Source organism: Prinia subflava, chromosome 22 (assembly GCF_021018805.1).
Source record: "Prinia subflava isolate CZ2003 ecotype Zambia chromosome 22, Cam_Psub_1.2, whole genome shotgun sequence".
NCBI classification, from domain to species: Eukaryota; Metazoa; Chordata; class Aves; order Passeriformes; family Cisticolidae; genus Prinia; species Prinia subflava.
Window position 1 is genome coordinate 4,312,181 of NC_086268.1, and position 23,835 is coordinate 4,336,015.

Consider the following 23,835-nt stretch of genomic DNA (forward strand, 5'->3'; position numbering starts at 1 on the left):
CCTGAACTGAAGCCACCCTGGACAACCTCAGGTCTGCAACTGTCTCAGTGCAGAAGTGCCTCTGCCTCTGTGTCTGCTGACTCCGTGCTTCATGCAGATTTTGCAGCCTCCTGGGTTTCAAGTATTTTTCCCTTGCCCTTTTCTCTCCCATGTCCCACCTTGCTCCCTTCATTTGATGGCAGTGCAGCCACTGGGGAGGGACTGGGACATGTTTGTGATGGGGTGGCCCAGAAAACAAAGCCAGGAGAGGCTGCTCTGGCTGCCTGCAGCACTGTTGGGTGCCCAAAGTGGCCTCTGGGATGAGTGTGGCTGAGCCATGTCTCCTGCAGTCTCCTGCACAGCCATTCCAGTCTGTATCCAGTTCCATAAATATGGATCACATTAATTTTCCAGCCCTCTTTCTCTCCCCTCCCTGATGCCCCATATCCTCTTACCTGTCGGTAGCAGCCAGTTTATTTCTCTGTCTGTCCATTTATTCCCTGCCTTTGCATCCGTTCACGGATCCATGGCTCTCCAGCCTCCTCAGAGTCTCTTTGTGAGGCAGACAGGCTTTTTTCCCCTATAAATCTTCCCTCTTCTGGATTGCTCTGGCTCCAGCAGCCTTTGTGCTACTGCATCTACATCTCCAGCTTCTGTCCCAAGGGGTAAACACCATTTTACCCAGCAGAGCTTGTGGCCCCTGCAGCATCCTTGTCCCCTGGAGCTAATCCTGCTGCTGGGTGAGGCTCAGCAGCGCCTGTGGTCTCACTGCTGGGGACTGCCATGGGTTTGTGCTGGCTCCTGCTGCCTCCCTTCCAGCAGACACAGCTCCTCTGTGTCAGAGTGGAGCAGCTCAGGAAGGAGACAGAGTGTCCCTCCTCTCCCACTCTTCCCCCCAAAGAATCCCAGGCATGGAAGCAGCCAACCTGCACGTTCGGGGTTAGGCCAACTTTTCAGCAGCTGAAGAGTTTTCTGATGGAAACCTCAGCTCTGCCTTTCTCCGTGCTTCCCTGGGCTCCCAGGCTGCCCTATTTATCCAAGCTGCAGAGAGCATCCCTCTGGAGCTGGTGCTGGGTGCCAACACACATCTCTGCAGTGCCAGCCCATGGCTAGTGGGTGTTTAGGGTCACCAAGTCCCCCTGCCATGTACAAAGGACCTGCTCTGCTGGAAATTGGGCTTGGGATCACTGAAAACCCCTTGCAAAATCCCTTTATCAATTTCAACAGCTGTGTTTGGATCTCCAGATGAGGTCAGGGTCCTGAATTAGCTAAAACTCCTTTTTTTTTGGTGCTTATTTTCCCCCTGGAAGGGGCAGATTCCCTGTAATACATCAGATGTCCTTTGCAGGAATCCACCCAGCCAAGGTCCAGCCTGGTTTGGGCATGAGGAGCTGTGTAACACTGGCAGAGTGGGGTTAGTTTCTTCTGTGGGCACACACAGATGTGTCTGGGTGCCCACCACTGTCTTGATGCCCTCAGTTGCTCTTTGAGGAGATAAACGGTGATCTGTGGGTGTCTCCAAAGGAGGAAATTTGATGAAATTTATTGTTGATGCTCTGTTGTGAGTGGCAGGGTGGAAATTGGGCTTTCTAATTCAAGGATCTCAGTGCCAGGGAGCAGGGACAGACGGGCAGAAGCTTTGGTGTCTCACACGCCCAGTGGAGCAAGGACGTGGGGACAGGGAGAGAAAAGTGGAGCCAGTCCCCCACAGGGATGTGCATCAACAAGTGGATGCACGGCAAGACGCTGGGGTGGGCGAGGGTGTGGGCAACCTGCTGCTCCTGAGGGGCCCTGGGGATGCGTGGTGCGAGAGAAGCCCCCTCTGCAGCGGGGCTGAAGCGGGAGAAGCGCTGGGGGGTCCCTGTGCTGGCGGCAGCCGCGGTCCGTGCGCGGGAGCGCGGCGCGGCGGGGGTTAATGTGCGTGTCCTCCTGCGCATCCCGCCCCGCTGCCGCCCGTGTGCGGGGCTCGGGCCGTGCGGGAGCCGAGGCGCCGGGCAGCGCTGGAGCCGCTGCCATGACAACCCCGGGGATGCTGCCGGCCGGGGCCGGGGTGCTGCCGCCGCCCCCCCGCGCCCCGCGGCGCGCCTGAGCCGCAGCCCGAACAGCCGCCGGCCCCGCGGGGGCTCCGGGACCCTCCGGGCACAGCCGAGGAGCACCGGGGACATCGCCTGCAGCTCCGCGGGGAAGTTTCGATCTTGCGACAGAACCGGGATTTTGGGGAGCTTTATTGGGGTTTTTGTAATTTTTTAAAAATTTTTTTTTGTATTTTTTTAAATTCTCCTTTCCCTCTGTGATTTAAACAAAAGCGGAAGAGCCGGAGAACAGCCCAGCCCCGGCCCGCTGTGCCCCCCCGGTGCCGATGCCGCCCTCCCCTTCCTTTCACAGACACTCACGTTTCCTCCGTGGGTTATAAACTTTTGATGCCAGATCTCCGCAGCGCCTGCCCAGCTGCAGCTGAAAGTAGCGTCTCCAGCAGCCGCACATCTGTGACCTTCATCTCGTGCTCCGCACCTTCTCCTCCTCCTCTTCCTCCTCCTCCCCCCGGCCCTCCCGTCCTCCTCCCTCGCCCGAGGACAGCGGGACTCCCTCCGATGCCGCTCGGCAGGCTCAGCTCTCGCAGCCAGCCTTGCCGGGGGCTCTCCTGATCTCCGTGGAGCTCCGCAGCGCTCGCCCCGGTGGTTTTGCTCCCCCCCATCCCTCCTCTCCACCCACCCCTTCCCCCTTTTCGCCTTGTCGGGTGTGTTTTTTGCCTGTCGGAAAAGTCCCCGCTGCCCAGGATGGGGGTCGGTGGGTGCTTGGCCCTGCCCTGGAGGTGCCTGGTCGTCCTCTGTCTCAGGCTGCTCTTCCTTGTGCCCGCAGGAGTGCCCGTGCGCAGCGGAGATGCCACCTTCCCCAAAGCCATGGACAACGTGACAGTGCGGCAAGGGGAGAGCGCCACGCTCAGGTAGGAGCAGCTGGACGGGGCCTGGGGGGCTCGGGGGGTCCTGCTTGAGGCTTTTGGGGGACGCTCTGTGCCCGGCGGGGCTGCCGGAGGGTCCTGGGACCAGCTGGAGACTTCGCACGTGTCCCAGGGGTTTGTCCCCATGGTGGCAGGGGACAGTCTGGATGGCAGCTTGTCCCCGTGGCGGTGGGGTCACCCCTGGTGGAGGGACGGACGCGCCCGTGCTTTTGGGGCTGCAGCGCGGGGCTGGCAACCTCCTGTGGGGGCTGCGGGTGCCAGACGAGGAGCCGACACAGGGGTTTAGGTGGCAGACACTGAGTTAGTGCTGCCTGACGCTCCCAAAGTTGTGCCTGCGCGGGAGGGGAGAGGGGTCCGTGCTCCTGGCACCGGTGCCAGCCTGCCCTGCCAGCAGCTTCCCAGGGCTGCGATGCCTCCGAGGTGTCAGCGCTTGCCTCCATCACTTTATAGTCTCCGCACGAATCCGTTAATATCAAATCAATCTTTTACTCCAGGGGTGCATCTTATGAATTCTGATGGATGCTTTCCCTTACGTTGTTTGCTGTAGGAGAAACACAGGCGGCTGGTATGCAGATGGGTCACTCGTGTGCCGCACAGCACAGCCGAGCATCCCTTCCCTCCCCTCAATGAGTTACGGGTGTGCGCGCTGCATCGCCCAGGTAGCACAGCAGCTCTCCACAGGCACTGCAGGCGCGGGGCCAGACGAGCAGGGAGCAGCCCAGCCTTTTTTTTGGAGGGCAGTGGGGAGGCAGAGCGGGGCTCGGGCTTTGGGTCGTGCTGTGCGTGCTTCGGGCAGCCCCGGGAGGACCCTGGTTAATCCGGGAGCCGTGGGACTTGGGGAAGCAGCTCGGGGATGGTGGGATGGGAGCGTGGTGCAGGAGAGCCCGGAGGAGTTTATCTGCTTTCCCCGCACCAGCGAGCAGCGTGTGCCCCTCAGCCGAGGCTGGCTGCTGCCTCGCTCAGACCGGAGGAACAGGGCTGCAGCAGAGAGCAGCTGCTCTTCCCAAAGCCAGGACGGCACAAGCAGAGCCTGTCACGCTCTCCGTGAGCAGCTGAGCCGGCGCAGGGATGAGGAGCTGGGGCTGCTCTGAGCAGAGGGTGCTGTGCTCACCTGGGCCGGGCAGGTTTTGCCCGAGGTGGGCTTTGCAGGGCGAGGTGTTTGTGGTTACGGCAATCGGGCTCTGGCTGGAGGCTCTGTGGGTTCCGTGCTGCGGAGGGAGGTGTTGGTTGCCTGGCTGCCCTCTTCCCTCCACGGCCACTGCCAGGCTTGGGGATGCTGTCCCTTTGCTTTGCTCCCTGCCGGGGGCCCGCTGGGACACGCTTGTCATCGCCCCGTGTGCCTGGGGGGCCGTGGCACGGCTGGAGAGCAGAGGGCTCTGTCTCCTCGTGCTCTTCCTAATTGAACTGCAATGATGATTAACCTGAGCCGTGTGAGCGCGGCAGTTAAAGGAAGGACAATTCCCCAGAGACGTGCCTTTGGCCCTGGCGCTCTTTCCCTCGCTGTCGGAATTTGTCTCCGTAGTGAAGTGAGGGCTTTGGGGCTCCCGGAGCCGATGCTGGTGGCGGTCAGAGGCGGATGGGTGCCTGTGCCTGCTCCCTGGGGAGCTCCTGCAAGTCCAGCCGAGCCTGCTGCCAGCAGAGGGCTGACTTGGATCTCCTTGTTTCTTTTATTTTCTTTTTTTTTTTTCCTTTCCTTTCCTTTCCTTTTTTTTTTTTTTTTTTTTTTTTTTTTTAATTATTTTTTCCTTAAGCTTATGCCCCCTTTTCTGTGCTGTTTGCAGGAGGGGATGTTTGTGAAGCAGCCCTGGAGTGGTGTGGGATTTTAGCCCTCCCATAAGAAGCTCTGCATTCCCCAAGTGCTGACACTTAGGGGAAGCCCCTTCCCCAAAAACATCTGGTTTTATTCATTTCCCCCCTTGGCATCTGCTCCTGCCCAGGCTCTCCAGTGCATCTTTTCCATGCTCTTACTCCCTCCCTTCTCCTCATCAAGACCAGTTTTCCTCTGCTGCAGGCAGGTTTCTGCCTCCAGCTCCCATTTGCTCCCAGTCTGCTCCATCTTTTCCTGCACTGCTGTCTCCCAGTGGTCTTTCTCTTTCCTCCTCTCCCTGTTTCCCTGCTGCTGCCCCTCTGCACCCTCTGGGTGGCAAGCAGTTTTCCATCTTCCATTGGGATGTGGAGATGGACAGGGAATTGCACACAGCAAGACCAAAAGGTGGCATCAGTGGGGGTTTGAAGGCAGGAGGACAAAGATGGAGCATCTTGAGGATGGGGCTGATGTTTATTTTCAGTCTGTGCTTTCCTCTGAAGAACCAGGCAGGGAAAAGTGCCCTGGGAAGTCTTTCCCAGTGGGTGGTGTTATTGCTAAGTGGTGTTTTCTGCTGTGCACCCACAGGAGGAGGTGGTGGTGGTGTCCTCTGCTGTCCTCCCTGTAAATGGCACTTCTCTTGGGGCTCAAACCAAGGAGTTGAGCTTGGAAAAACTGAGAGCTGTATTTCCAGCGTGTAGCTCTTGCAGAATTAGCCCCAGTCCTGCTAGGTCTGGATGGCCAGGTCCTCTCCCTCATCCTGGTCGTGAGATGGGCTGAGCCTGCGCATCCCCCTGGCTCCTGCAGGGCTGGTGGAAGCTCTTTGCTTTCCAAGATCAGCCCTTTAATCACCTCTTGAATCGCAGAAAGGAGCTGAGAGAGTGAGCAGACCAAGTGGTGGAGGAAACCTGGAGGCTTTTCAGGCTGCTTGTGGGTTTCCTGTATTGGATTTTGGGCTCTTCCATTTCCAGCTCTTCACCCTTTTATCGAGGGAGGCTCAGCATAATCCTTGCAGAAACTCAGGCTCCACCTACAGGCAACTTGCAGGTCATCTTGGATCAGCAACAAATAATTTCTCTTTTAAGCAGAGATTGTTGGTAATTCACTCCTTTTTATTGTAAGAACAAACAATTCCCATAATACTCAGGCACCTTTCCTCTCCCGGGAACTAAAGGCAGTATGGAAATTCTCTGTGCACTGTTAAAAATAAAACCAAACTGCCTCTTCCCTGACTGACTGAGGAACACAAAACTCAGGTGTTGAGATGGCAGGAAGTAACTTGTATTACTCATGAGTTTGGGACGTGAAATGGAACAAAGAGCACACTGGCAACCACCAGGGATGTTGGAGGGGGTCACTTTTTAATCTCCCAGCTGGGATTTGATGTGGAAACAAGGATTAAGTTCCTGCTTTTGGGAAGAATTGGCCACTGAGCCTTGGCTTTCTCCACATGCTGCTCTTTGGATACGAGGTTTGCTGTGGTGGCAGCACTGGCAGGCCGTGGTTGGCCAACCCCAATGGGTCAATCCTGCCTGGAAATTTTGGCTGGGTTTTGTCCCAGCTGCATTGCAGTGGTGGAAGCATCTCCATGAGCCGAAGGGGAAACCGTGGCCAACATTCCCAAGGTGTTAAAATGGGGATGGGAACGGGCCCGTCCTGCTGTGCCGCTGGCAAACCGACCTTTACAGCAGCCATCAGTACAGTTCATAAAGACATAAACCACCAGCTGCTCAATTTTCAAGGCTTTATAGTTTTATCTGTATTTAGGAAATATTGTTGGATTTTTTTAAGGGAGAGAGTGCATTTTAGAGGTTGGAGGGATTAGCTGGGAGATGGGGTGTGCTGAGTTTTCTCTGTGGCTGTCACCGCAGGGACACCAGGACTTAAGGAGGCCTCTCTGTTGCTCTCATCCTCAGTTTTCCCATCTGTAAAATGACCCAAGAGCAGTGGTTTATCAGTGATGATTAGAGGAATGGGTACCCATACCACCATATCACCATAGGTTATGCTAAGGCAGGTATAACTAGGCTTTTTTCCAAACTAAATAATACAGAGCTGCTTTGTCTCTGTATATAAGGGCAAATTTTCAAGTCAAATCTCCTGGGCTTCTCTGCTTCTGGTGAACCCATGGCCTCTCACACTGCCTGTCCACGAAGGAGACCAAGAAGTCAGGATAGCTTTGCTCATTCGCATCCAAGACTCCGTGCCTGGCTGTATTCTGTCAATTAGCGAGTGTGAGAACAATTCCAATTAAAAATAAAAAGCCCGAATAAAACATCATGAGATGCTGTTCTTCCATTTATTTTCGCAATTATAGTTTTAATTATTTCTGACAATGCTGCTTTGATTCTTCTTTTTTTTCCTTTTGGTGTAATAACCTACCGCAGTCTGTTTTCCAGCACACGACGAGACCTCAGTAAAACACAACCAGCAGGAGCAGGTTGCAGGACCACAGTCTCCAGGCATAGGTCTGGGAAGTCAGGAAATCACCTTTTTTTTTTGCCTCTTTTTCAGTCAAACCACTGATATTCCATGTACCTACCTGTTAATGGGGGTTGTGACACTCACCTGCCGCCCTGCAACAGCAGCCACGGACCTGGCAGAGAAAAGAAGCGTTACTGCAGCCACGTCTCTGCTGTTAAATCCTTGCTGGGGGAGCGGGAAGAGAGTCACCACCCTTTGTGTGAAAATGCTAAAAGCGTGGGGATTAGCGCAGAGCAGATTAGTGAGGACTTGCTCCATTGCTGCCCCTTCCTTCCCCCCCTTCTCCTGCCCAAAAAGTTTTCTGGAGCAGCTAAATATATACCTGCCGTTTCCAAGGTAGAGCTCGCTGTGTGGCAGAGCTGTAATTGGCGACTCAGGGAAATTACAGCCACGGATTCTGGCATTTGGATCCTCCTGGCTGGCATAATAATTTCTCCCTAGGTAGCTGGTATTTAACTTGTCTTATCTGCTCCTGATAGTTGTAATTACAGTGCCCGCTAATTTCACTGAATATTGCAGCCGCTGGAAGGGTGGCTGGGGAAAGGTCAGGGGGTTGCAGGAGGGCTCCTTCCTCCCCAGCCCGCTGCAACAACAATGCTGCCAAAATGCAGGTGCTGAGCCCACGGAGCTGGTACTCAGTGTCCCTGGCTGTGCCCCTTCCCACCTTGGTGGGGCTGGAGCAGCCTCACAACCCCCACCACGCTGTTGTCCTTGTTGGCATCAGGGAGGGAGGTTTAAGTACTGGTGTCCTTCCCTGTGGGGTGAATGTTGGTCTCCAGCTCATGTCAGGGCTGGCTGGTTTGTGTGAGGTCACTTCTTGGGTTGTGCACTGAGGGGCTGGCTGTCCCTGAGGCTGGTTGTCTCTGGGGCTGGTTGTCCTTGTGGCTGGTGTTCCTCTTGGTTCATTGTCCCTAAGGCTGGTTGTCACTGATGTTGGGTGGTCCTGGGCTGGCTGTTCTTGTGGCTGGTGTTCCTTGTGGTTCACTGTCCCTTAGGCTGGTTGTTCCTGTGTTGGTTGACCCTGAGAATGGTGTTCCCTGCAGTTTGTTGTCCTTGCGGCTGATTGTCCCTGAGATTGGTTGTTCAGGGTAGTTGTCTCTGAGGTTGGTGTTATGTGTGGTTCATGTCCCAAAAGCTGGTTGTTCCTAGGCTGGTTGTCCCTGAGGCTGGTATTCCTCGTGGTTCATTGTCCCTAAGGCTGGTTGTTCCTCTGTCGGTTGACCCTGAGAATGGTGTTCCCTGCAGTTTGTTGTCCTTGTGGCTGATTGTCCCTAAGATTGGTTGTTCCAGGGTAATTGTCCCTGAGGTTGGTGTTCCTTGTGGTTCATTGTCCCTGAGGCTGGTTGTCCCTGAGGTTGGTGTTCTCCATGGTTCATTGTCCCTGCAGTTGGTTGTCCCTGAGGCTGGTGTTCTCTGTGGTTCATTGTCCCTGACGCTGGTTGTCTCTAGGCTGGTTGTCCCTAAGGTTGGTTGTCACTGGTGTTGGTTGGTCTCGGACTGGCTGTCCCCAGGGCTGGTTGTTCCTCAGGTTGGTTGTCCCTGAAGCTGGTGTCCCCTGCAGTTGGTTGTCCCCGAGGCTGGTGTCCCCTGCAGTTCGTTGTCCCTGAGGCTGGTGTCCCCTGCAGTTGGTTGTCCCCAAGGCTGGTGTCCCCTGCAGTTCGTTGTCCCTGAGGCTGGTGTCCCCTGCAGTTTGTTGTCCCCAACACTGGTTGTCCCTGCCCCACGAGCACAGTCCTGCTGTGCAAGGGGAAGATTCCAGTCTGGCTTTGAGGAGACTCACGGCTGTCTTTGGGGAATTCACCTTCATCCAGCAAGGCTTGGGCTGCTGCCTGTGCCAACCCTGCTCCTGCTGAGCCAGCACCAGGCAGGTTTGACGTGGGTGTAGGGCTGGTCTCAGTGTCAGAGCCTGCTGACACAGGCTGGAACCACAGCACGGGGGCTTTGCTTCAGAAAATGCTGGTTCTGAGAGCACAGCGAGCTGGTGGGGCTCTGCAGAGGGAGGAGGGGACCCTCACTGTCACATCTCCCAGGGCCAGGATTCAAGCCCTGGGAAGGTCCTCTTGTCTAGCAAAAAAAAAAAACAAAAAAAAACCAACCAAACCACCCCCCACACGAAATTTTTAAGCTCCACTAAGCAGAAATAGTTCCGAGTGGTGATATTTACCTCCCGGGGATGAGACTGAACTGTTGGTAATCCTTGCACTATAGGGTACAGAGATCTTTTTGCAAGGATAATAAACTCCCTGGTAATAGCTGTCCTTCCCCTGGATCACACACACTCCTCCAGGAGCTCAGGGCTTTGTTTCTGGAACAGGATTAGGTGTTAACGCTGCAAAACGAAACGGGGGCACAGTAGCTGTCTTTCACATTCCTGCTTTCCAAAGAGTTCCTCTGTTCCCTTGACTGTTTTCACAGTTTGCCTCCTCCTTGCATTCCTCAGCCCTAAACCACGGATGCTTTTTACAACAGCTGGACATATTGTTTTAAGTGATAATCTTTAGATACTGCAGCCTAGCAGACAGTTCATAAGAAATATCTGATTCAGTGACTATCACTTCTTCCTCTGTCCTTGTGAGCAGCCTTTGAGGGTTAGGATGTGCTGTTTTTTCCTCCTTTTTTTTTTTTAATGAGAAAAATAATTTCCCCACAGCCCCTGTCAACAATTTTTAGTCTGTAATGGGTTGTTTACTGCAGGTTGGATTTGATATGTAGGTCTTGTCTTTCCTGACAGAACCCTTCAAGGTTGGCTCTTAAGTGCGAAACACTCACATTTTATATTTCTGTTTTCCTATGAATATTTCCCAAGATTTGCTTAAAATGAGTTGTTTCCATGACTATGCTCACTTGATGGACTTGTTCCTTGGGATACAAATGGGTCTCCAAGTCTGTTTCTCCGTGGAGGGGGAGGATAATGAGAACAACATCTGTTGTGGTGTAAGTTGTAAATTTATGATATTTTTTTCTCATCGTGTAAAAGATCAGCAAATTGTGCTGATGCTGATGAGGTACTTTGTGCCATCTCCAGTGCTGGTGGGTTCAGAGTGAGGACACTTGAGGACATGTCACACATCTTGCTTTTCCTTTTCTTGGTGTGCCAAGGCTTGTGTGTGGTGAGCTGGAGAGAAGAGGAATGGGAGAAGAAGTGGAAGAAAAGAAAGAATGGGAAGGGGGAAAGAAAAATGCCAGGTGGAAGAAGGGAGTGGGTAAAGGTAAAACCAGGGCATCGCAAAGGGTGCACCAAAGAAAAATCCATGTGTGAGAAGAAAAATCCTCAGTGTGTGAAGTTCAGCATTGAGGGATGAGATCCTAAATTAAAGCCCACCAGCCAGCACAGAAATGTGGGAGTTTGGCTTCAGCCAGCTGGTACCTGAGTTCCAATGGGATAGTGCATCCCCTCACTGTTTATTTTATATTTTCCCTGTGTGTGTGCATATGTGTATATATATATATATTTATATAAAAATCTAACAAATTTCTAACCCGTATAAATCCAATTACCCATGTTTTGCCTGCAGGGAGCGAGGGAGATTAATGTTTGGTATTTTGGCAGGAATGTAAAAAGAAATAGGTGGTAATAACAATGAAGGCTCATAAAAAGGAACCGATAGTCGTGTCTGAGCCCGGAACCCGGCCGTAATTCTCCTGGGGATTTGTCAGCAGAGCGCCCTGCTCCCGTGGAGGGGCAGGAAAGAGCCAGGAGTGCTTCCTGGGCACTTGAGCATCCATCCTTCCAGTGAAGGCTCCATTAATGCCATAATAATAGAGGCTGATAAAGAGAAATGGTTTATGCTCCCAGGGCACCTTCTTGTGACAGATCCTGCTCTGTGTTGGGGCTCGTAGGAGCCACAGGAGTGTGCTCCTCTTTATCCCTGTTTCACTGAGAAATGAATCCCAGGAAAGGAGGATGAACGTGGAAGGAGAAGAGGGAGCTGAGCTCTTCTCCAGCCTCTGTGATAAGTCCCTGGTGGTGCTGGTCCCTGCAGGTCTGGCCTGGAGTGACACAGCCTAGAGAGTTTCAGGCAGGAGTTGGGAGTGCCAGAGTTATGCTAGCATCAGTTTTTCTCCACTCCACACACTTTTCCTGCAGTGTGTCTTCCCTTCCCTCTCATAAACCCAGGAGCCTGAGATGCCTTTTCCTGCAGCTCTCACTCATGGGACAGTAGCTTTGCTGGAGGATCATGAGTCACTGCAAGGCTGTTCCCATCTCATCACTGCTTGGCCTTGTCCCCTGCAGCTTGGCCTGTCCCATGTGCTGCTGCACAAAGAGGCTGTTGTGGTAGAATGCTACTGAGTCACAGCTTTCTCTGCTCACTGCTCATTGTGGTTGCTGTGGGGGCATCACTGGCAGGCCATGCTTGGCCATCCCAGTGGGTTTATCCTGCCTGGAAACCTTGGTTGGGTTTTATCCCAGCTGCATGGCAGTGGTGGAAACATCTCCACTGATGGCTGCAGGCACTTGAGCCAGAAGTGCCTACCAGGCATCCCCACTCCCTCAGCTTCAACACTTGGGAGCCAGCCACCCGTCATCCTCCCCTGACACCCTCCCTCTGGTGTCTGGGTGACTTCCCTCTGCTGTTGTTGTCCCCTGTGTCGTGGGTGGCACCTGCTCTGCTCCTGAGCTGTCACTCGTGGTCACGTATTAATCACGGTTCAGATATTGTGTCCCTACAGCAGGTTCTGCCTTCTCTGCAGGCTTTGCATCAGGCTCCTTGCTCTCCGTTTATTACCACCACCGGTTTTATAACCCACTTTATCAGATGACTTTTTTTTCCCCTTTCTTAAAGAGCATAACCCGTGAGCAACTCATCATTTCCGAGAGAGGGAGAGTGCCGTTAGCGGGAGAGCAAGGGCTCCGTGCTCGCACCTGAAATGAAGAGCCTGCTTTTCCGTGGTGTTGCATTTAATTCAATCAAGGCAGTTAAAGCCGAGATTTAAAGTCCTTTGTGTGATCACAGGAGTTGCTCTGATGCGGCAGCAGGTAGAAGGAAAGGCTGAGCCCATTTCTGAGGAGACTCAGAGTTACTGTTGGAAGCAGCCAGGCCTGGGGCTGACTGCGGCAGCGGCCACGGTGGGAAGCTCTTAACATTCACAGCGCGTCCCATCTCTGTCTCCGTCACCCTCCCTGCTCCTTCTCCTCATCCCCGTATATTCCTTTAACTAGAATTGATTAGTTTGCCTTTTTTTTTTTTTTTTTTTTTTAACTGGGGGGAGGGCTGGTTTTAATTAATATCCTTAACTGTATGATAATTGCACTGACTGGTCCCATCGCTGTCTGAGTCACCCTCTCCTCCCTTGTTCTTGCGGGAAGGCTCTTTGGACTTAATTAAAGTTAGGGATCCAGGGCTAGTGGGAACAGCAGGAGTCTTGCAGGGTTTTTGATGAAATGATTGCTGTGGGGGAAGCGGCTATTTCCTACCCAGAGCCATAGATTGTGATGCTGAGACAGTGTTACGACCGTCTGGTTTGGCCACCTGCTTTACACAGGCTGCTGCATCTCATCCTGCATTTCCCACCCTGTGCCCACAGACCCCTCCTGGACACCCCAGCCCTTGTTTTGGGGTGAGAGGAGCCCGATTTCAGAGTGTTGCTCCTGTTTAGAGACATCCCCTCCTTGAGGGGATGCAACACGGTCTGAGCTCCCCGTGCCCGACACCAGTGGGGTGTTGCAGATCATGGTGGGGGATTTTGGAGGGATAATGGAAAAGCTGCACGAACTCAGCAGATCTTTTTCATCTCTGGTTTCAGCACTGGTGCTCGCAGACAGCGCTGCCACCAGAGCTCAAATGCAGCCCAAGCAAGAGCTTAACAAGCTCCGAGAGCTGTCCAGAAAGTTATCCTGACACCAAGTGACAGACTCTCAGTTGATATCCTCTGGAGACTTTAAACTCACTTCTGCGAGGTTTCCAAAGCTGGTTTTGTCTCATACCTGAAGAATCCTTTATCTGCTACGACGCCTCGCCTGCCTCGTCTCATTGCTCTTGACGTTTCTTTGTTGCCTGCTGCAGCTCGGGTAAACTCCACTGCAAAACTATTTAAGAGAGGTTTCTCTCAGCCTTTTTCTCTCATCTCTTTTGCTGGAGTTCTGGTATAAATCACCTGGGCTGATGCTGTTCCTGCTTGGCTCTGCAGGGAAGTGGCTGGAGTGGTGTTGGGACAGCTGCTGCTCATCCCAGAGGGCAGGGAATGCTCCAGACCCTTGGGGAAGGGCAAATATTGTGGTTGGTGTAGAAAAGGGAGAGAAACTATCATAGGAGATTGCTCACCTTCCATCCTGGCAAAGCTCTGGAGCAAACAAGCAAAATTATTTGTGATCAGCTAGAATAGACAAGAAGCTGTGCCACAGCCAGCAGAGATTTGTCAAGGGGAAATTGTGTCACATGAATTAAATCTCGTCTGTACCGTAGGTTGAGGAGCCTGGTGGGCAGGGGGGAAGCAGGAGGTGCCTCAGACAGTGACCCAGGAGAGGCTGGAGCTGCTGCTCTGTGAGTGAGGGACAAACCTGAGGTGGGAATCGCTGTCTGGGACGGCTGTAAGGAAGCAGGCTGGGAGTTCCAAGGTGCTTCCCTTCTTCTGAGACCCAGCCCAGTCTAAAATCCATTCCCAACTGGTAGGAAAAGGCACTTTTGCAGTAGTTTCAGGCTGCAGCTGGCTGGTAACATCCTGCTGGATGGCACAGAGAGCTTGGGGAACTGGCTTTACATCCTGAATCCGCCTGTGCAAGAGTGTGCCTGCTCATAGCATCACTGTGCTGCAGGACTGGCATTTTGGGATGCCACCAAGGACTCTGGAGGTTTCTCAAGTAGAGGTGTGCAGTTGCTGATGTCTCTTTCTAGACCCCAGCTTGTGGTGCCCCAAGTGGGAAGGTCCATGGTGGAGTGTACTGATTTTCCTTCCCTGCAATGGGCTTTTCCAGCCTGCTGCAGGATGGGTGCTGGCCTCATCCTGCTGCCTCCTGCTGCCTTTTTTCCGTGGTGCTCCCAAGCAGCAGCACTTTTCCTCCTCTCCTTGCTGTGGGTGTCCTGCTCCAGCACCCATCACTGAGCCAGCCATCTCTGCACCCCTTCCCCAGTCACGTCAGACCCACTGTGTACAAGACAGGCTTTTAAGAGGCAGCTGGGGCCTGCCCAGACTTTATAACTGAGGTTGGACACTCTCAGGAGTGCACTTGAGGCATTTTCCTTGATTTTGCTTTTATTGCCTGGTAAATCAGCGACGGGGCCAGCCTGTCTGTAGGAAACAGCTCCTTGCACTGAAAGGTGTTCTCCCTGCTCCATCTCTCTCCTAGCCCACCTCCCCAAGCTGGGAGCCATCCAGGGTGGCCAAGATGGTCCTGGGCCTTGGGGTCCCTCTGGGAAGGAGCCGTGACATCTGCTCGGCCTCACTCTCCAAATCCTGTGCTTTGTCCTACGATTGCTGAGCTTGCAGCGGTTTTCAAGACGGATGCTGCACTTAGCAAGGTGCTGCCAAACCCATGGAATCCAGCAGGTTATTTCCCTTTAGAGGCCATTTATCTCCTCCCTTTCAGATGCCAGGCTTCTGTCTCTCATGTCTGGTTTTATCTCTCACGTGGGAAGGAGCTCAATCTTCCCAACCCTCCCAAATCACTGGCGCTGGGCATGGGGTCAGACCCATCCCAGGGAGGAGAGGCAGCTCTGGGGGCAGGTACCGTGGGAGAGGGGGTGGCAGGGCTCCATTGATTTCTTTCCCATTGTTATTTTGGGAAGTTTGCTCCAAACTTCAGCTGCTTGTGCATGTCTTCCAGCTGGATGAGGCTGCCCTGGTGGGATTCCAGAAAGTTCTGGTCTGGGGTTTGAAAGTTTTATTCCAGCACCAAATTGACAACTTGAGTTTCTTTTTGGGTGGGGGCTGCATGGATTGAGGGGAAAGCTGAGGCGCAAAATGTCAGACAGGAGGTTTAGGAGTGCCTTGGGCTCTGCCACTGCCTCCTGTTTGACCTCACCTCACCTGAGGCTCCAAATTTCCTGATTTTTTGTTCCTTTAAGAGATTCTGAACTTTGCATGCTGCCAAACATTTTGGACACTCCCATCCAAAAGTTTCCTACAGTAACAACACTCTTTCTTATTAAACACTGACTTAATAGAACAAGAGAGTGTTGTGTGATGGATATTAAACTTTAACAACTGTGTATATCTATTACCTTGCTGCTAAATCTTTATATGCCTTAAATAATCAATTGATATTTAATTAGCATACAGTACTATTACTGCCTTCCTAAATCTATAATGATAAACCAAGTTACAAGTTATTGGACGTTAATTACTATCAGATGATTAGAAACAGCAAGACATTTACCAGCCTCATCCCGGATATAATCCAGCGTGTCCGTGCACACTGCTGAGCCGAGCCACGCTCCCTGTCTCTTAATAATCAATGGCTGTTCAACATGCAATATTTGTCTAATTAGCACTAAATTAAATCCTCATTGACAACACTTCAGGGTAAGAGATCTGCATCGAATATGATGGATTAGACACGGAAGGGCTGTTATTGTAAGCAGGAGATGTGTGTGTCACTTGCTTTGCTTGTCATGGCTGGCACATGGCTCCCTGTGACTGTCAGCCCGCTCCTGGGGGGACGGTGATGGAGCGGTGCCTGCATGTTGGATTGACAGTCCTGGAGACCCTGGGTCTCTCTTTAATCGAGCTGTAGACATGAGCAGCTCTTCCCAGCACCCTCCTCTGCTTCCAGCCTGCTCTCACCCATGGATGTACAAGTGCCCCCACCGGCAGGGTGGGTTTGGGTGGGAACAGGGTTTTTTGTGCCGGGGCTTTCTCTGCTGTCAGACAGCAGATTGGCTGCCATGGGCAGACGTTTCTTCTGCCTTTTGTGCTTCCAGCAAACATTTTTGAGAGTCTGTGTAGTCTCTGTTTGGGCAATGAGGGTCAGGGAGATCAGAGAGCTCCAGAATTGGGTTGGAAGAGACTTTGAAGCTCATTTCATGTCCCGTGGGCAGGGACACCTTCCAGTATCCCAGTTTGCTCCAGCCTGGCCTCGGACACTTCCAGTGACAGGACATCCCCAAGACTTTTGCAGCCATGTCTGAGCTCACAGCAGGGGCACTGTGGGGGAATTTGGAGGGGTGTGGGGACGAGAGCAATCCAGGATCCTGGCGTTGCAGGGAGGAGCTCCCTCGGGAGCTGCCGTCTCGCACACGCCACAGTTTGTCAGCATCCATGGAAGCTGCTTTGCGAGAGCAGCGGGAAGGATTGCACAGCCGCCGGCTCCTTGCGAGACTCAGCCTGTCCTTCACACTCAGCGTGGATGTAATTAACTGTGCTGATGGGATGTTATGCCAACAGCAAAGCAGAAAACACCAGAAAATGAGTCAGGAGCGATAGTGGGGCCGCTGAGCGCGGAGAGGCGGGAAGTGGCAGCCAGGCGTGCGGCTGGGCTCGTGTCCTGCCACACGGCGGGAGTGGGAGCATCTCCTGCAGCCCCCCTGCCTCCGACTGAGGGCAGGTCTGGCTCTGGAGAGGAGCAGTGGAGCACAGAGAGCCTCCCTCAGCATCTGCCACGGCTTTGCTGTGGCATTCAGGGGAGATACACAGTCCCTGCGAGGTGTTTCTCTCCCTGGATGTGTGATGGATGTGTAACTTCAGCTCTCAGCTCGCTCCTTTCAATCCTTTGCAAGGAAATCATTCTCCTTGCTGTGTCAGGGATGTTTCTCAGCGCTGGTTTTCCTGTCTCTTCAGGGTTTTAGAGGTGGTAAAACCTCCTGAAGCCCGAGCAGTTCCTTGGCTCCTCACAGGTCTCTCTCTGCCCCCCAAAAGTGCAGAACCTCACTGGCTGGGAGGTCTCCTGCACCTGGCAGGAGCAGGGATGAGAAAGAGGAAAAAAATTTTAAAAAGGGATACTGTCAATTAGCAATTGAAATTGTTCTTAAAAGAATTTGCCTATTCTGCAAGGAATGTTTAGTAATTGATAGCAATTTCTAGCAATTAAATACAAATTAATTTGTGCTACTGAGAAGCAGTTTATTTATGGCTCTGTATTTATGGGCACTCCTTCTCCTTAAAACTATCATCGTTGCTTTTGATAAGTAATTAGAGTTTACTGAATAATTTCCCAATGTAGGTATGAATTTTAAATAATTTTTAATACCGTGCAAGTGCTTCATTGTATTGCTGAGTGAGGGATTATCATTATTTATATTGTAGTAGAGCCTGGAGGCTGGGACAGGCACGGTGCGAGTGTATAGCACAGAGATAGTCCCTGCCCAGAACAGCTTGCAGGGAGTTTTATGGCAGCAGCAGGATCATGAACGTGCTTTTCCAAGAAATAAAAGTTATTTGGAGTCTTTTGCACCTGTGTAGCACAGGCTGCAAATGTGTTTCTCCCTCCTCTTGATGAGAGGGGAACAGTAATTCCCTAGCAGTGATAGTAATGGTTAATCACTCCGAAGAGGAGGGGCAGAGTCCAGACCATGAGGGGGAAAATAAAACCTACATATTTTGATTAGTTAAATTATAGATTATTTGAGCAACTTGGGACAGGGGAAGGTATGCTGCCCATGGCAGGGCTTGGAACAAGGTGAGCTTTAAGGTCCCCTCCCAACCAAGATCATTCTGGGATTCTGTGTTTTGAAGTGACTTTTATCTGCTTTGTGTCTTTTCTAAGATGATCTCAGGTGGTTGCTGCAAACATTTAACCCTGTTCCTGCAGCTGCACACACGCACTTCAGCTCTGTACAAGGTGAGATCTTCATGCAATCCCATTTCCAGGAGTGGCAGATTTGAGCAGAGAGGGAAAAGCAACAAGTGGTGGGAGCTGACAGCAGACATGGAGACAGCTCTGACCAGAGGAGCTGTTCTTTTAAGAAGGCTGTGGCTTTCATCCCCAGCACCTTCCATCAGGTGTGTGACTCCCTCAAAGCATCTGATGGATGCTCAGCAGGGCAGAACTCATGTCAGGCATGGTGTGGGAGGGAGAGATGTCTTTTGATGCCTGATTTACAGATGGGGAAGTCATCTTACAAATGCTGGAAGCAGGAGTTGGCCAGGCTGGAGGGAAGTGCTAATTAAAGCACATGGTGACAGCATCCATGCGAGGAGGATCCTGGAGAGAGGGAGAAAGCCAAGCCCGGAGAGCAGGCACCACGTTCAGAAGTGAGCCTGGGAGCTGGCAGCAGCATCTGGGCTTGCAGTGCCAGGCAGGAGTACACTCCAAAGAACAGACTTTGTGCCCTAAATATCTTTTAGGGGTCCTGAGGTGAGTGTTGCTTTTCTGGAGGGTTAAACTCGAGCCTGGGAACCTTGGAGAATTAAGTAACCCACAGTGTTAATGTGTGGGGACAGCTTTGGGATTTACCACGTGCCCTTGTGTTATAGCTGACGTGCCCATGGGCTGTTTGGATCCTTTGGAACATCCCAGAGGTGCCCTACCCCATTGCTGCTCCTGTCCCCTTTGTCACCTGCGGGTAGCAGGGTCGGCCCCCACCTCTGATTCAAAGTCTGTGCTGATCCTGCCTGTGGCAGCACAGCCTGTTCTGGCTCATTTCTGCCTTCATTACTGAGCTTGATTAAACGGTACTTGTACAGCCAAGGGTTGGGAAAACACACAAAGGGACTTTTCTACTCATCTGAGGCACTTGGATACCGTGGAGACAGATGCTGAAGGGAGAGGGAGACGTGGTTTGACATTGCAGTGGTGGTAATGAGATGTGACCCATTAGGGCAGTGTCCTTCTGGGATCCAGGTGCCTCCAAGGGAGGGACAGGGTTCAGACAGAGCCCCAGGACCTGGAAAAGGCTCCCTCTGAAGAATGAACTGAGGATTTGTCCTGTCTGAGGGACAGGGTTCTCTGAGTTTTGCAGAGGGTGGGGTTGGGAGAAAATGATGGTGAGACTGTTTTGGCCTCAGGTTCTCACGTCTGTATCTTGTTTTATAGAGTCTGTGTGTGCAGCCAGAGATATTATTGGCACTGTTAAGAGCACACAGAGCTGCTTTAACCAGCACCTCCTGGGCTGTGCAGCTGCTGTAGCATCACAGGACGTGAGCAGAGCGTGGGGTGATGCTAAGAAAGGAGATGACTCCTGTCACCTTTCCATGATTCCTAAAGCAAGGTGTGGTCTCCCAGATCAGATCAAGCTCTTTGGGGGCTGGGAAAATCTGTAGCAGAAGGTGGCAACGCCTATTACAGGGCAGCAGTGGGTGAGTTTGGCCAGGCCTGAGGATGCCAGGTCTGGGGCTGTCCATGAGTCTGCCCTGAGTGCTGGTGTGGGGCAGATGGCTCAGCAAAGACAGACCTGGGAGTGACTTCTGGAGATGAGGAACAACTTCAAACCAGCAGGCTCGTGGTGTTGAACTCTCCTGCCCTGGGCAGCCGTCCCTTAGATTTTTCAGCCCAATTATTTTTGTGCCATCCTTCCCATGCTGGAGGAGTGCGGAGCTTTCCTCCCTGCAAACTTCATCGTGAGCTTCATTTAAACATTTTCCTTTTACCCATTCCCTGCTGCTGCGAGGGTCTGGGGCACGATGGTGGCTTTCATCCCTCCTTCCCTGTGATGATTCAGAGCTGGTGGCTTCTGGCCTCTGCACTACAGGTCTCTGGTTTGTTATCAGCTGTTGTGAGGTGGTTCATGGCACCCTGCTAGGCAGAGGAGAGATGCTGGAGACTCTTCTGAGTTAATGAACTGCCAGATTGCAAGGGATGACACTCAGTGACACCCCGGGTCTCTCTGGGAGGTTTGTGCCACCCCCTGCTCTCACCCTGTGATCTGAGAGCGCTGGCACCGGCCTCGTGTGCGGACTCAGGGATCTTAGGAGGTGGTCGAGGCTTTTAACTGTGGGCTCTGATGGCCCTGCTCCCCCTTCCAGCCACTCCAAGAGCTCCTGTAATTAACTGTACATCCCCAAAGTCACTGCCTCTCTGAAGCTTCGGGACCTGCCAGTGCTTCTGAGTGCTCCAGTGCCCTGTGAGTCTCCAGTCAGGGGTCGCTGCTGTCAGAGGAGCTCAGAGGCTCCAGGTTGGAGAGGCAGGAGCATTTCCCCACCTTGGACTGAGGACTGAAACACCCAGGGGATGTAAACAGGTTTGGGTTCTCAGCAGCCACGAGGTCATTGAATGTCTGTGCTCAGCTGAGCAGGGCAGGGCTGTGCTAGGTGCCAAAATCCCGGTGGGATGAGAGAAAAGACGGCGATGGCTTTGCTGAGGATGTGGCGAGGACACACCTTGCGGGAGGTGGGTGCGGGGAAGGAACTGAGCCATCCTAATCCCCTCTGGAATGATCAGAGTTAAACTCCCGCAGCAGGATTGCTCACCAGTGATTCATCAGCCCGAGCACTAGGGCGGTTCTCCCTTGCTGTCTGCAGAAATAACACTGGGGAACAGGGGAGGGGGATGTGTCACCCCCCTGGGAGATTTCTGTGGCTCTGAAGTGTCACCACATGGACAAACGACCAAAGCTGAGGGGTTGAGAGAAGGAGATTTGCAGAAGGAGGCCGGGGCGCTGCTGGCGTGGTGCATCTCTGGTGTCTCACTGACCATGTGTGCTCCAGCCATGGGTGAACACTCAGGTCTGGGGTGCAGAGGTGCCTGCCTGTGGCTAAATTTTACATTTTAGTGCAGAGAGCTTGAACCTTCTCCTGTTGCTCCACCACAAGCAGCACCTGAACCATACAAAGCCCAGCCAGAGTGAGTTTGGCAAGGTCAAAGCCTCCCTGTCTTTATTGCCTCTTCCTGACAGCAGCCCAACCCTCTGCCAAATAAAAATTCCACTCACAGAGCTGGTTAAAAACATCAATTAGTTCTAAAACAATTATTTTTTTTTTTTGAAATGCCATTTTATATATGCAATAACACAACACAATAATCCTGGGTTATTTAACAGAGCATTTACCATGAAAACAGTCATTACTCTTTAAACGCTGCTGACTGTACAAGCCTCTTAACATTAAACGGCAAGTGAGGCAGAAGTCTTGCCATCAGAAATGCCACATTCTCCTGAATATATTAAAAACACTGGGAAGCTCACTGCCTGACTGAGTGGCTTTTCCTGTGCTGGGAAAGCTCTTGAGATTCTGGGGGAGCTCATGGAGCATGGGAGTAATGTCCAAATTTTGATTTGTTTAGGTGTAGATGTTTGTTGGAGGGGATTGGATGGGTTCAACACAACTTCAATGTATTCTCATGCCTCCCTGTCCTCCTGTTCCTCTCTTTTTCAGCCTCAGTTGTGCCAGAGGAGGTTCAGATGGGACATCAGAAGGATTTTTTTTACACAAGTGGTTGTTAGACATTGGAATGGGCTGCTCAGGGAGGTGCTGGAGTCCCCATCCCTGGAGGTGTTCAAGGAAAGACTGGAGGTGGCACTCAGTGCTCTGGGTGGGTGACAGGGAGGGGATCAGCCACAGGCTGGACTCAGTCTGAGAGGTTTTTTCCAGCCTAAGTGGCTCTGCACCATCCTGATCTCCAGGGGTGGCAGCCAGGTTTGTTATCCAGCCTCAACCCAGTGGATTTAGCAGGTTTAATAGTCTCGATAGGGCCTATTATAATGCACTGATAAAGATGGTTTTTTGCAGCTAAGTCAATAATGAATTTAGTAGTAAATTCTGCATTTTCCCCCTTTTGAGGTTCAAGGGAATTGTGCTGGATGTATATTATTTGCTTATTTATTAGACCTCTTCCAGCTACCTGGCACGAGCCCGAGGGAGCAGATGGAAATACCATTCTCAGGCTACCAAAAGCCTTTGGTTTAAGCAAAATAGTTGTGTTTAAAGATTAATTTAAGATGCTTTAAAAATTGAGCAGGCCATTCATTTTTAATATTGATTGATATTATTATAAAAGATTCAGCTGCAACTCTTCTCACCAGGACCTCTCTTGGCGCTCAGACAGCGCGTTTGTCTGTGAGGGACGTGGCTTAGTTATTTTTAATCTTTGATACTTGTTCTTGTGAAATTTATGGGAAGCATCGTCTCGTATCTGGCACATCAGAGCATCCCAGGCAGGAGCTGGGAGGGCCTGGGGAGGAGGTGAAGTTGGATGAATGGCTGGTGGGGGTTGTCTGTGCTGGATGAAGGGAAGAGCTGGGTACATCTTATTCCAGCAGCATCCTAGGGCTGGGAGCAAATCTTTTCCCATTAAACTGGAAGGAGCTATGGTATAGTAAATGCTGGGGACCTGAATAGGCAGAAAATAAAATCTGCCCAAACAGCCAGAATGTTTGATTGTGCTTCTTGCAAACCTCCTATAGTGGTGGTTGTTGTGGTTTGTTTTGTGGTGGTTTTTTTGGGGGATTTTTTTGGGGTTTTTGGGGGTTTTTTGGTTTTATTTTTGTTGGTGGTGGTGGTTTGTTTTTGTGGTTTTTTTTTTGTTTGTTTGTTTGTTTGTTTTTTAATTAAACATTTTTTAAAGTGGAAATGGAAATGAAATACTGGCAGAACGCCCAAGCCTGGGCACCCCCTTTGCATTGGCATCCTTTGAAAGGGTTCTGTTTGCAAGACTGGTGACCCAAGGCAGGCACCCCAGCCCTGGAGGAGCTGAGTTTGATGCTGAGGAATAATTCTACAAATTGCATTTATTTCACAGGCGTGAAAGGTCACAAAGTGAAGGGAAACAAGAACTGTATTCAATTAGACAATTCGATCAAAATAAATCTGTCAAGATGGCATTCCTGCTGAGGAATCAATTGACTTGGAAAATGAAGGCAGCTGCTGCTGCTGCTGACATTATTGTTGTTATTATTATTATTATTTTAAATTAGCTGCAGTACCTGCCATGAGTACCTGAGCTGGAGTGCCCGAGTGGCTCAGATCATCTATCACTCTTATTAGATATTAATACATCCTCCTCTGCCTTGCATTTAGTGCCGTGTTAATGGTCAAGTGGCCCCAGAGTGCTTCCTGGGAGGCTGATGGGAATGATTAGTAATGAGAAGGGATGGTGAGGTGCTTTTTTTTTTAATCATATTTTTTTTTCAGCCAGGAGGTTCAGGGAATGAAAAACCTGAGACAGAGAAGAGGCAAGGACTCACATGTGCTTGGTCACACATAGTTTTAAATCAACCTCAGTAATATCCCTGCATGTTGCTTTCTGTCCCAGCAGAGAGGTGCCCAAATAATTGAATTTTTGGCTGGGGATTGGTATGAAAGGGTTTTTTCTCCCCATGCTGGTGCTGCTCCTGCTTCTTTGGGTGTGCTGGCTCTGACTGGCTTGATAGCACTGGGGTTGTCTCCATGCCTTGATGGGCAAAGGATTTTGCCAAGAGACACCACAGGAGGATGGGGTAGAGGGACATGATCAGGTTGGAAGCTGAGGAGAGGCTGAAGTGGGCAAAAGCATGAGATGTTCTCTTAGGGAATAAATTGTTTTGCAGAGGAAGAAATCCTCCCATTGGAGAGAAACTTGAAGCCTCCACAGTCCTCTCCATCATCTGAGCTATTTAAAATTTGACTTGATGGAGCACTGGAGAGTTCCAGCAAAGCAACAGGCCTGCCCCAGCTGGATGAGAGCCTGGAGAACTCTGACAGATCCCTCCCAGCTTTGGCGCTTCCCTTTCTGCTGCCGTCAGCCCTTGGCGGCTGATCCGGCGGCGCCTCCCGGGGATGTCCCGTCTTTGAACAAGGAAATCAGATGTGAAGGCTCCCAGGG

General features: G+C 51.8%; 1 protein-coding gene across 2 annotated transcripts in view; it reads left to right on the forward strand.

Annotated features, from left to right (window-relative positions):
- OPCML (opioid binding protein/cell adhesion molecule like) overlaps positions 1–23,835 on the forward strand; it is a 297,434-nt gene that overhangs the window by 187,058 nt on the left and 86,541 nt on the right. Inside the window, exon 2 of one of the 2 annotated variants that reach the window (XM_063417962.1) lies at positions 2,839–2,923. In XM_063417962.1, the coding sequence (XP_063274032.1) occupies positions 2,839–2,923 (85 nt within the window). Of the gene's footprint in view, positions 1–2,706; positions 2,924–23,835 lie in introns of those variants that run through there. The other variant, XM_063417961.1, reaches the window with a different exon arrangement.